Source organism: Ptychodera flava, chromosome 21, assembly GCF_041260155.1.
Source record: "Ptychodera flava strain L36383 chromosome 21, AS_Pfla_20210202, whole genome shotgun sequence".
Lineage (NCBI taxonomy): Eukaryota > Metazoa > Hemichordata > Enteropneusta > Ptychoderidae > Ptychodera > Ptychodera flava.
The window spans coordinates 68628-82865 of record NC_091948.1 but is presented as its reverse complement, the minus strand read 5'-3'; the positions used below and the strand labels follow the sequence as shown (position 1 = coordinate 82865).

At 36.4% G+C, this 14238-nt stretch overlaps 1 protein-coding gene across 2 annotated transcripts in view; it reads left to right on the top strand.

Moving 5' to 3' along the window:
- LOC139121044 (dual oxidase 2-like) overlaps positions 1 to 14238 on the top strand; it is a 67303-nt gene that overhangs the window by 15364 nt on the left and 37701 nt on the right. For both annotated transcript variants that reach the window (XM_070685633.1, XM_070685634.1), the window contains exons 6-11: positions 4274 to 4440; positions 5396 to 5474; positions 7933 to 8029; positions 8916 to 9042; positions 9768 to 9864; positions 10475 to 10641. In XM_070685633.1, coding sequence (XP_070541734.1) covers positions 4274 to 4440; positions 5396 to 5474; positions 7933 to 8029; positions 8916 to 9042; positions 9768 to 9864; positions 10475 to 10641 — 734 coding nt within the window. The remainder of the gene's footprint in view (positions 1 to 4273; positions 4441 to 5395; positions 5475 to 7932; positions 8030 to 8915; positions 9043 to 9767; positions 9865 to 10474; positions 10642 to 14238) is intronic.

The following is a 14238-nucleotide window of genomic DNA, read 5'->3' as shown; positions in this document are numbered from 1 at the left end:
TTATGAATTTAACAAACATAAAAATCTTATCAAAAATTTTCAGCATACAAGGAAATAAACCTGAGTTCCTTCCTGTGTTTGCTAATTTTCAAGACTTTAAAAAGTTCCAAACATAACAAGAAGTGGTTTTAATTGATTGAGAATACACCTAAGTTAGTCAGCCAGATACAAATAGCCACTGGGACATGTACTTTATAAAGTGTCAATAATTTAGTACAGGTGAAATTTTTGTATAAATAATACATGGCAGTTTGCCAGATTATTGAAGAGAGCTGATTTTTCTACAATTTCAGGATTGTTTGTGTTTATCTTTCTTTTGATGGAGTAAGAAAGATAAGCTGACCAACTTTGGAGAATCCTCAATCAATTAAAACTACTTCTTGTTATGCTTGGAACAGTGGAAACTAAATTGAAATAGTGATATTTGGTTTTGCCAAAAATTGTAAATTTAACGAACAAAAAATCTTATCAAAAATGTTCAGCATACAAGGAGAGAAACCTTCGTTCCTTGTTGTTATGCTTGGAACTTTTTAAAGTCTTGAAAATTATTTTGCAAGCACAGGAAGGAACGGAGGTTTGTTTCCTTGTATGCTGAAAATTTTCGATAAGATTTTTATGTTTGTTAAATTTATAATCTTTTGCAAAACCAAATATGACTATTTCAATTTAGTTTTCACTGTTTCATCCTGTTTCAGATCATAAACTTTAAAGAGTTGAGATTCCATTGATGAGCAAATCACTTTCATATCCATCTGCCTGTATGATAGCATTCAAAAATGTTCTCTATAAGTCCAGTCATAGTTGCTATGCTGTTTGAAAAATATTTGTCAAAATCACAGTTGGTAATTCCCTGAATATATCTACCAACCATCCTGTCCCCTACCCCCACCGCCAATCACAGTTGATAATTGCCTGAATATTTCTACCAACCATCCCATCCCCTACACCCGCTGCCAATATTTCCACTGTAAATTCTGTTGAGTGGCTGAATCAGTTTTCTATCACAAGATATGTTAATTACAGCTATGTTTCAATCGTATTATTTGATTCAATATCTCAGTTATGAGGATATTTATAATTTAAAGGCACAAACTCTGCTTTTTAACATTTTTTTATGATTTAAGTTTTAAACAAAAAGTATTTTATGTTATTGTGGTTACTAAATGATGTATAACAATCAGTTTTTGTACTCGCATGGTAAAGGGATCATCTCATTCATGCACATATTCAAAATATTGCAATTAAGTCCATCCCCATTTTTTGAGCATTGAGGTCAGTACACTGTGTAGGGAAATTTGGGTAATAAGGGGTTCATTTAGTATAATCCCCTGTTATTTTCATGGTTTGCACAATTTGGGTGCAAACTCCTACTAATGTTTGACTATCAGCCCCTTGACTCACCCTATCAACTGATTTACTGTGTGGTGGGACTGTTGTAGCAGATCAATGATCAAATCGTTCTTCACTGTGACAAAACAAATAACTATTGTTCTCCTGGCATTATGTATCACATACTTGTCACAGAGCCAGTTTCTGCATGTAGTGAATACCAGCGTTAATATTGACTTGTAATTTATCAAGTATAATGACAGTGCACCTGAGTAATAAATTTCACAAAGGAGACTGCTTTCATCTTGATCAAGGTTGTATGCGCCTCGGGAACAGATATTTTGACTCCCAATTTTTTACAATTATTCTCTGGTCTACTGCTTCTAGAGGCTCATTTAGAAGCTCTTGAAGTTAGTTAAGTTTTCACCAGCTTCTTTTACTGTGAAAATCAAATATTTAATTGCCCCTCATCAAGTTATTGCAGAGATGGCAGCAATTTGGAATTGGAAGTAAACATAAGTAACTTGTTTCTCCTGAACCAAAATTGAATTTTGTTCAGAAGAGTTTGAGCTAAAACTGAAATCTTTCAATTTTGAGGTGTGTACTACCATACATATGTACATGTGATTCTGTGGACTTTATGTTTGAATGCTTTTTGATATCTAATGTAATGTAATTCATCACTAGTTTTTTACAACTATGCATTTATTTAAGCATTTGTTGAGGTCATCGGATGTCAAGGTCATCTGATACACTTAAAGAGTAGATGACTTAAACTTGGGTAAAATTGTCAAGCAACTTGTCATTTCCTAATCATGTTCTTTTTCTGTTGTATTTGCTGATCTTCTGGACAAGAACTATTGGTACATTATAGCAAATAGTTTCTATAACTCTACTGGCATTGAGTCATGGATTCTAGATCTTACTCTGCCACGCTATGACTTTGTTTTCATTAAAATGTGACTGCAATGCACTTAGCTTATCAAACTGAAATTTATCCAGCTTCTGTTAGTGCCCACTCACAGTCTGATACTTGTGAAACTCAAGTTCAAAACAAATCATAAAATAGTAGAAAATGTAAATCTGACATTTCAAAAATAACATTTGGATTTACAGTATTGATGGAGCGTTAAATAAAATTATTTGATGTGCAAGTATATCGAGTAGTTGGTAGATTCTCAACTAAATACAGTATTGTAAAGGTGAATTGTGACTACACGTGAGAAAACAGATGAAAGGGAAAAGTTCCCTTTACCTCCTTAAGAAAGATAATTCTTTCTGTCCCTAAGTCACATGATTCTTTGATGTGTGGCTCAAAATTTGATTAGGTTTTGTATTATGATTTTAATCACAGAGGGTATTAAAGTAGCTGGGGGGCTGGTGGAATGCCAAGTTTGGTTGGCACATGAAAAGAGGCTTTGTTTATGTAACATGACATAGAGACTGCATGGTTTCAAAGCAAACAATGTACATGCAAATGAAGCAGGTCATGAGAGGTCAATGGCAGCAATAGCCAGTACCTTAAAAATCACTTGAAAAAAGACTGTCAAAGCTGTTTCATCTCAGTTCTCATTGAACAGGGTCAGGAGTGATGTAATATATTATATATTATCATTATATATATTATATCATACCAGTATATTGATGGCGCAAATACTGCGATCTGATTGGTCAAGACATGAAAACAACTGTGGTATATTTGCGATACACCACGGCTGGCAAATGCGAGAGCTCTCGGCAAGAGCAAAAATCCTTTTTTGACGTTCCATGCCAGAATTTCAATATACTGTTGTGATATAATAGCAATAAATCACACCCAGCGACAGCATACCACTTGATTTTGACTAGTTCACTTCATATATGTACTCGCTGTCGCTCGTGCATATATGTCATGAACTGGTCAAAATCTTGTGGTATACTGTTGCTGGGTTAGCCCTGCGTACGATGCTGTGTGTTCCGCTATCGCCCCGCTCACCACAGCCCTGCAAAGACCCGTACGTAGGGTCGGTGACTTCAAATCCATTTTGGGACTTGACGTAAAAAGCCAAATTACTGCCGAAATTCAGCGTTCTTGGGCCCAAGTCGTATCCCTGCCTACCTCAGCTACTCGATCGCTTCCAAAAATGCCAGTCTTTTATTCACTTCTCGTAAATAACCGTCGATGTCAGCAACTCTCTCGCTAGCCCTGCGTACGATGCTGTGTGTTGGCCGCTACAGCTAACACACAGCATCGTACGCAGGGCTATTGCTGGGTGTGCTTTATTGCCTAATTATTGCCTGAATACATGGGTTTATGTGCCCGACAGCAGGTGACAATTTGCCTGGTGCAAGGAGGGCAAATAAACCCATGTATGCAGGCCATAATATCTATATATATATATATATATATATATATATATATATATGACATTTAGTTACATGCAGAGCGTTTTCAAAGAATTTTATCGTTATTGACCTGTATCAAACAGATTTTAACGAAAGTCAAAATAGCAGTGCGCACATGGATATTTCACATCTAGTGTTAAGCGTCTACCTTGACATTGAAAAAGTTCAAGGGCTCAACAGTACCGGTTAACTATGGAAACCTGTCTGTACATCATTCATACGGTCAGCTAACTCCCTGGATGTTCCTACTCAACTCAATTCACTGATTTGTGCTCACATCGAGGCATGTAATAAATTAGGTAGCAGTCTTGCATATGGTTGCAAGTGAGACAACTGGCTGTCATTAAGAAATGGTAATGAAAATTGTTCCATTTATACAACCAGGTAATTTCCATGCCAGTGTGTTAACATGTATATTGAGATGTCCAGATTTGAAACACTCCAGTTGTGTAATCTACCTATAGGTTATGCAAACTTTTTGCTAATTCAACAATCTTTTATGATAGTGATTTGCTGATTAAGAATTTGGTGAAAATCATATGTGGCTGTACACTTACAGGACTTGGCAACCCGAGAGGAAACGAAAATCCGTTCTTGCTGACATTTGGCATTCTATGGTTCCGATGGCACAATTACATGGCCACAGAAATAAAAAAGAAGCATCCCACCTGGTCCGATGAAAAGATTTTCAATGAAGCTCGTAAATGGGTGATAGCATCTCATCAGGTAACAAAACCAACTCATGAAGTTTGTGTCACCAGCCTTTAATTAGCCTGATATACACAAGGTAGTATTTTCTTGAATGTGTATGGCTGTCTGTCATAGTAGACTTTAGTGCCTGTGTGTTGCTGTCTGTCATAGTAGACTGTAGTGCCTGTGTGTGGCTGTCTATCATAGTCGACTTTAGTGCCTGTGTGTGGCTGTCTGTCATAGTAGAATGTAGTGCCTGTGTGTGGCTGTCTATCATAGTAGACTTTAGTGCCTGTGTGTGGCTGTCTGTCATAGTAGACTTTAGTGCCTGTCTGTCATAGTAGACTTGAGTGCCTGTGTGTGGCTGTCTGTCATAGTAGACTTTAGTGCTTGTGTGTGGCTGTCTGTCATAGTAGACTTTAGTGCTTGTGTGTGGCTGTCTGTCATAGTAGACTTTGGTGCCTGTGTGTGGCTGTCTGTCATAGTAGACTTTAGTGCTTGTGTGTGGCTGTCTGTCATAGTAGACTTTAGTGCCTGTGTGTGGCTGTCTGTCATAGTAGACTTTAGTGCCTGTGTGTGGCTGTCTGTCATAGTAGACTTTAGTGCTTGTGTGTGGCTGTCTGTCATGGTATACAAACACAAGCATACCCTATAGGATAATATCCCAGTATCATTCATTCATTATCCAATTGGAAAACTGGTCTACAAATATGCATGGCAATAGTAGTCTCACACAGTTTGCCAACAGAAACCTAAGAATTGTAAATGACATTTATACCATTTGGCAGTAAAATGTGTCTCCTTGAAGCCTACATGTATCAAGACAAAAGTCACATGGTCATTAAATTTGACCACTCAGCTACATCAACTGAGATTGGCCTGACACAATGATTCATATGATATAATTTACCAGCACACACAGTGGCCTTATATTGAAGCATTATTCAGTTCATTTTGTCATTGGATATATACCGGTATTTTTTTTTAATAGAAAATTGTTTTTTATGATTGGCTGCCTGCTTTCTTGAATATCAGTGATACTCAAATGGAACATTACAAAAATGAGTACAGTGAGTATGCTTTTCATTTCAAAGCACTTTTCACCTATGATCTTTCTCTTTTTTCACAATTTCCATATTTAGTTAACACATGGATAGCGGCCACATTAGATATCAAATATTGGAATGTTATGGATAATTTCTCTCTAATCTTGAAAGTTTTGAGATGGTGCACCTCTGATTTATGTTTGTGATTACAAAAAATATTGCAAAATTTCCATGCATAACACTTTCAGTTTCTGGGCATGAAGCAAGAGACCTTTTATAACGAAGTTGTGTTTTTATCTCTGGAAATGATACTGATTGAGATTTTAATAGGATGGTGTTGATTAAAAAGCAACTGATGTCACTTTGGGAGACACTTTACTTCTGTCAACCTCTTCAGTCAAATTCCTCCACAGTCCATTGTGTTTTGAGGGCAGGGTTGTGGATTAAGTTGTGGTATTGCCAGGAGAAATGTTCCATGCAGATTTGATGGATTCAGTGTGTTTTGTAAGAAGGGCATCCTGGAATATTCCACCTTGATTCCCCCAGTCATTTGACTCAAAGTTCACTTGACATATCAGCACAATACTGGGGTCATTAAATTTGGTACTGTGTTGCTCACAGCTTTGTACTAAGAAACGTTATTTTACATTTAGAAAAAACGGAAACATCTAAAGTAACTGTAAAAGGAGCTTTAAGAATTTTAAAAAGAACACCTTTTTTCCTTTGCTTTTAACATTTCCCAAAAAACATATCTCGGAATAGTGCATGATAATTTAGAATAAGATACAATTGTGAAACAACTTTTTAGCTCCGCTGTCAGCGATGCGGAGCTTATCAAATAGGTTGATTATCCGTCGTCGTCCGTCGTCCGTCGTCGTCCGGAGTCCGTCGTCGTCCGTCAACAATTGCCTTCTCCTCTGAAACCACAAGTCGAATTGCTTTGAAATTTTATATGCAGTTCACTTGGGGTGACCTCACTTCAGTTTGTTCAAATCATGGTGAAATTTGCATATTTGTATTTTTGGGGCATTTTTTGGTGTATTTGGTAAAAAAATCTTCTTCTCTGAAACCGCTTGTCCGATTGCTTTGAAATTTAATATGCAGTTTGCTTAGGGTGACTTAAATCAGATTTGTTAAAATGGTGGTGAAATTTGCATATTTGTATTTTTAAGGCAATTTTTGTCATTTTTGGTAAAAAAATCTTTAAAAATCTTCTTCTTCAAAACTACCAGTCAGATAGCTTTTATATTTGGTACATATGTCCCTAGGGTGATCTATTTCAGATTGTTCAAATTGTGCAGAAATATGCAAATTTGCATTTTTAAGGCAATTTTTGTCATTTTTGGTCAAAAAATGTATTTCTCAAAAAGTACTGGTCTGACAGTTTTGAAATTTGGTATACAGGTTTCTATAGATGAACTAAGTAATATATATTGAATTTCTGATGAAATCTGTAATTTTGTATTTTTGGGGCAATTTTTGCCATTTTTGGTCAAAAAATGTGTATTTCCAAAACTACTCACCTGATAGCTTTGAAATTCGGTATACAGGTTCCTACAGATGAACTAAATGATATTTATGGAAACAATGATGAAATCTGCAATTTTGTAATTTTGGGGCAATTTTTGCCATTTTTGGTCCAAAAATGTGTTCCTCAAAAAGTATTGGTCTGATAGCTTTGAAATTTGGTATACAGGTTTCTACAGATAAGCTTAGTAATATATATTGAACTTCTGATGAAATCTGTAATTTTGTATTTTTTGAGCAATTTTTGCCATTTTTGGTCAAAAAATGTGTATTTCCAAAACTACTTATCTGATAGCTTTGAAATTTGGTATACAGGTTTCCATAGATGAACTAAATGATATTTATTGAAATAATGATGACATCTGCAATTTTGAATTTTAGGGCAATTTTTCTCATTTTTGGTCAAAAAATGCGTTTCTCAAAAAGTACTGGTCTAACAGCTTTGAAATTTGGTATACAGGTTTCTATATATGAACTAAGTGTGATATTTTGAAATTATGATGAAATCTGCAATTTTTATTTTTGGGGGCAATTGTTGCCATTTTTGGTCAGAATATTTTATTCTCAAAAAACTACTCATCAGATAGCTTTAGTTGACATGTTCTTAGGGATGATCGAATGTGATATATTCAAAGTATGATGAAATCTTCAATTTTGTATTTTTGCAGCTTATTTTAGCCACTTTTTTCTGGCCACTGCATTGAGTTATCAAAGATTTCCACCTTCTTCATCAACATGTGTCAAAAATAGTTATTCTGTACATAAACACAGCGGAGCTATATCGGCCGCTAGGTCGCTTGTCAAAGTTATTTATTGAAGGATGCAAGGCAAAGAAGAATAAGATCAAATTAATGTAAGCAACAATTTGTTTTTCCAAAATGAGAAGGGAACAAAAGTGAATGAATAAATATTTAAGTATAGGATACTTGACAAGTCTGTCTTCCTGTCTGTTCAGAATATGACAGCTCTGTACATCCTGGTATCACCCATGTGTTCCAGTCAGCAGCAATGAGATTTGGTCACACTCTTGTGCCACCTGGAGTCTTCAGAAGGTAAGGAAAGATTTCATCCATTCAGGGATTTAACTTTTGATTTATGAAACTACTAAATGTGCATTGTATATACAACAGAGTGACATAAATTTGACCAAAAACTGGTAACTTCCCTGTGGTAAAGCACATTCTGAAATAAGATGGTAAAGATTGTTTATAAGAAGAGTGCTCACAATTAATGTTGTTGTAAAATGAAAAATACACAGTACTTATTCCAATTTCTCCCAGGGTTTTACAGTATTACCAAGCAAGAATTTCATTTACAGTGTATTGTATTATCAGTGGACAAGTATTGTTAAGCTTGATATGATAAGTTTTCTCTTTTTGCCAATCAATAATCTAAATGTTACACATTTTTTATGTTTGAAATATCAAAACTATGCCGTCTATTAGTGGTTAAATATGTTCTCATGAATTTTGTCATATTTTGTGAGATGTTATGAGCACAATTGAGAATTTGACAAAAAGACATCAGAACAGAAAAGCAATGATTGGATGTGGAATACATGATGATTCTGTGTCTATACCATAAGTCACTGCCTGCATGTTCAAGTTCTGCATAACTTTTGTTTTCCAAATCGTCATAAAGTTAAAGGTATTCAGTCACCTGTAATCTAATTATGCCCATATATGGTCAAAGGGGTGTTCGTTGGTATTCAAAATGCCCATGTGAGAGCGCTGTTTTTAAAAAGCGGCCACCTTAAAATCTGTGATTGGTTAGATTTTCTCTTTCCATGGTAACTGTGGCAAAATTGGAACAGGTGACAGTATACCTTTAAGACACTGAAGCCTATGAAATGTAACCTCTGCAAGAATGCATTTCTCATACTTCATTTCACAAAAGGAACATCTCACTAAGTGAAAAGAATTGTTATATCTTTTGTAGAAATGCCACGTGTCATTTCCGTGCAACCTCAATTAAATCTAACAATGTGCCACGTTTCACTGGTGAAACAGGAGATGGTAGAAGTATCCATGGCGTCAGAACATGTAATTCCTTCTGGAACCCACAGGTAAGGTCTTACTCAGATTTTTACCAAAGCGCTTTATGTTCCTACAAGTAGTAATATATAATAAGTAACAAGGCTGTTTGCACCTACTTATGATAATTGATAACTAGCAAAGCATTATTTTGATGAAATTGAGAAAATTCATCGCATTTGTCCTAGTGGACATTGGAGGCATCATAGCAACTGACAAGATTGCAAGTATAGTGTCCATTGCCCAATATAAAACTGAAAAGTTTCCAAGAAACAACATTCACCTTTGGATAACTCAAAGTGCTCTTGTAATGAACAAAGTCTTCCCATTGAAGCTTATTTGATTTCATTTCTGATCATCTGGTTAGTCTTGCACAAGTGACTAGAGGATGACTTCACAGTAGTTTTACTGTCAGAGATGATTGAAAATGTAAAAACCTAAAAAAATAAAAAGATTTATGCAAGAACAGTAATCTGTTATCATCTACATTTTTGTAGAAAAGATTGCATGAAAAGAATGAGAAACTCCGTTGTTCCAGTTCTGAGACCACCAAACTTTTTTCTCAGGTATAACAAACGAATGAATAATCGAGGTATTTTCTTGACAAGGAATGATTGTAAAATCAGCAAATTATTCTACTGGACTTCAGTTGATTGCAATCTAAGGACCAGTCCATACATCATACACTGAAAAGACAAGATTTACTAACCTTGATGTAAAATACACATTTCATGTGACTCTGTTTGGTTTGTCTCAGACACCAATCTTAGAATCGGACATTGAGGAGTTCCTAATGGGAATGGCATCCCAAATATGTGAAAGGGAAGACAACATCATCACTGAAGATCTCAGAGGTGGGTTATAGATGATCAGTCACATCTCCAATGATGTATAATTATGTATTCTCTTAATGCCAAACTTGCCATCCAAGTTTTTATACCAGTTGGCATACAATATACTGTTTGCTGTAGGAGGATTTTATGAGGAGTGTCATGTTTGAATATTATTGTGCAACAGTTGTGCTAGCTTTAGTAATAAGTGTCATTGACCAAAATTTGAAGACTGACATCCTTATCAAATTTTGTTTCACTTGTTTAATTGAATCATGGCACAGAATTAACTTAAATATATAGTGTCATAACAATAAATAATACTTTCCAAAAACATTTTGAATGCGACTACAAGAAGTGTAATTTTGTCATCCAGATCGGATTTGCTGTCTGTTTTTACCAAAGTTTTCAACAAAACTACCAAAAGTAGTATACAAGAAGCAGTCAGACCAGAAATACCGATGTAAGAGAAAGGTATATCACTCAGGTTTTGAAACACATACACACTGTACACACACTGTTAAAAGTAAATGATAAAGCGATAACATTGCCTTTGAAGGTTTGTACATTTGTCTGACTAAAATGCCAACAGCTTGCATTGTATTTGATGTCATCGTATGTTGTCATTTCATAGGCCAGGTGTTTGGTCCCTTGGAATTCTCCCGGCGTGATCTGATGGCCATAAATATACAGCGTGGCCGTGATCATGGGCTACCTGACTACAACACTGCTAGGGTTGAGTATGGTTTAGAAAGACGGAATGATTTTGATGAAATTAATCCTGGTTATCTTCCAGATGATGTAAGTACTACACAGCTGTTTCTTCTCACGGCTCAACTGTTTTCTTTAATGTAGAAAGTTAAGGAACAAATATGGGTGAAAAAGCCAAAAAAGCAATATTTTGATCATTGTCTTTTCCCCGGACTTTAAAACATGATCAAGGTTTCCAAACACCACCTAATGTATGTAAAAACCTTAAAAGTAAATGGGGAAATACTGTTTCCATAATTTGTCTCCAAGAATGAAGAATACTTTCAAAGTTTGAAAATAATGGCTTCAAACAAGATCCAATATAGTAAATTAAAAGAATAGAATTTCTAGTCCACATACTATTCATGAGAGCTTGGACCCTTGCCAAAGTAAGGTGTCCAGAAAGCAATATTTAGAACAAGTCTTCAGTAAAGCATACCATGGTCATGTGAGCAAAACACAAACCATAAACTATCATTGACTTTGCATGAGCAAAGGCTTGAATACATTCACACACATAACTAACTTTTTCCCATCAAAAGGCAATACAACAGTACTGTGGTTGATGAGTGTACTGTAAGGACAAAAAGTACACTCAGTGTGACAGTTTTCGGACGACCTCAGTTTTCAGACATTTAATGACATGCTGTTCATTGTACTCACTTCGCTCTGTATTGATAGCGTTTTACAAGTCATGTTACCGCATATTAAGTCAGGTGATGCTGCTGTCCCATTTTGGATAGTTTTTTTTTTTCGGTAGAAGCTATTTCGGGCGCTACAAACTTGGTGAAGTTAGCCACACCTTACGATACAAGGTGTCAAAGGCAACACACAGAGACAACCCGTGTCCGATATCTAAGCGCTATACACAGCGAAATATAGTTGAGTCGTCCATGGATTAAACGTAACTAATTATCACAAAATATTTGCACATAGTTTTCTAAACACATTAAAATTGAAAATCGGGCTTCAAAGTTTCAAAATATCAGTATTTAGCCCCTATAATCATATTCCAAATACTACGTCCGATTACTGCAATAGTAGTCCGATTACTACACACTCAACATGGGTCACAAATTTGGCAACTTTGACCCCCTAAATGCCACTTCTGTCAGTGTTAACAGTTTGAGGATAAACACAAAGTTTCGAAAGGTATGATAATAAGATTTCGTAGTGCTCGTCATTTATGAAATGGCTTTGGGCGAAATTCACTACCCTGTCCGAAAACTGTCACACTGAGTGTATGTGAAATGATTTAGGATGGTAACATCATAACCTGGTCATTCTACAAGCTGTAATGTTTAGCTATCATCAGTAACCAGACAATTTGTGAAATACTTTTGGGTTTGTTAACCATAAAGCAAAATTCCAGAGAAAACTGATACTGACCAATGAGCTTTGATACCTGCAGGGATACTTGTTTAATGTTGGGTTGGAATTTAAACATTTTTGCAAGGTTCATTATTCATCTTAAAATTCTGTAGTAACATGGGGACTTATTGAGAAGCTGTCATTATTTATGGCCTGGTGGTGGTGGTGGGGGGGGGGGGGGGGGGGGGGTTCCAGAGGAATTTCATCAGAAACTCTGAAATTTTGAGTAACCTCTCCCCCCCTGCCAGCCATGATTAATTTTAGTAATCCCCCTCTCTAACTCTGAATTTTTGACTGACACCCCGCTCACTTACAAAAGTTAATACCAATACAAGTATTGGTAAAATTTACAAAAATACAGCACTAGTAAAGACTTTCTAAATCCTGATGTACCCACTAGATTATCATCCGTTATCTCATGATGGTTGAAAAAAGGTGTAACCAACAAAATGAAATTCAAAGTGTCAACAAGATACAGATATAAAAACCAGTATCCAACCATATGAGTATTATGACAGGGTTTTCACTAGGATACCTGACTGGGCAGAATTTGAAAGTACATGGGGAAGAACACGTGAGAGGCTGAGGGGGAAAGTGTCAGGGGGGGGGTGCCCCTGTCTTGTATGATGTGTGCAATGGTGCAGTCTGGTGCAATCTGAGAGGTATTTTCAATTTGTTTTTTACTACTAGTCAAACTGTTAGAACACCAAAAGGGGAAGAACAGAAGAGGGGGGTGTCCCTCCCCTCGCATGAAAAATTTGAGAAATTGATATGTGCAACAGTGCAATTTTAGAGGTGTTTCATTTTGCACCAAAACTGGAGGACCCCTTCTTCCTCTCCACATTTTGTGCAACCCCCCCACCCGCTTTAAGTTTTCAATTTTTTGAGTGACCCCCTCCTCCCGGCCATAAATAATGACAGCTCCTTTAGGAACTCATGAATCATTAGCTGTAGGTTTGAATTACTGCAGAAAAACACCATTGAGGGCGCTATTTTCATCGCCAGCTAAATGTTTCCAGAGACAGCCATGTCCACACAAAAATTTTATCAGAACTTGAGTAAACAGCTATCTAGCATGAAACAGCTAACTTGTCTTGCACCAAACAGCTATCTTGCACCAAACAGCTATCTTGCCCCAAACAGCTATCTAGACACGAACAGCTTTCTGTCCCCAAACAGCTGTCTAGCACCAAACAGCTCTCTTGCACCAAATAGCTATACCATACAGCTATCTAGCACCAAACAGCTATCTAGTACCAGACAGCTATCTTGCACCAGACAGCTACATGTATCTAGTATCAAACAGCTATCTAGCACCAACCAGAGCACCAACCAGCTGTGTTGCACCAAATAGCTATCTAGCACCAATCAGCTATCTAGCACCGATCAGCTATCTAGCACCAGTCAACAGGATTTGTGCTGCTGAATATTTTAATGTAGGACTCGTTTAGTTCAAAGGAATGTTATCACTGCTTTTTAGCCCTATGTGTATATCATCTATGTCTGAATACTGTGTGTTTCTACATTCTTCAGGGAGTCAACTAAAAAACTAGTTTTCACCTCAAACAAAACAAATACATGTACAAAGCTTTCAATAATTGATGCAAATTTATGCTGTCAGAAGTAACAATTTGTCATGACTTATTAACATTACTTGTAAATACATTTGGTTGATCAAAAGTATTTTTAGAATAATGAGCAAAGCCCCCCATGCCAAACTTCATCTTGAAAGGTGTTTGGTCAGCCAACGATATCACTTAAGATTGTCAATAAAACTCCACCTGAATGGTGAGTTTTTGCAATCCTTGAGTGAATGTGAATCATACTTAAATGGGAAGTTACAGAACCGTCGGTGCACAATAGGGGATTACTGATGACGCGGCCATTTGCATACACTGGGCGGGAGTTTTTTAATTCTCATGTGAACAATGATTTATCAGGGGGTAAATACTATCTGTTACACACTAGGAGGATTGGGAGCATTCAATTATCACCTGGCTAAAAATCAAAATCACTGCTGAACACAATCATATTCCTTGGCTGGGATAACCATAAATTTCTTCCACCATAGCATCTGCCTAACAGTCAGTGTGAACACAGAATAGAAATGCAACTTTTCATGATACTACAGGATGATGACAGTATATTTATATCCAGTTTATAGTTGCTAAATTGAATGACTGAATCATAGACAATGTTTTTTGCCCACTATTTGGCAACATAGACAGTGCTGGCAGTGTCCAACAGCCTGTCGCGAGTTAACTGACTTTGCTGACG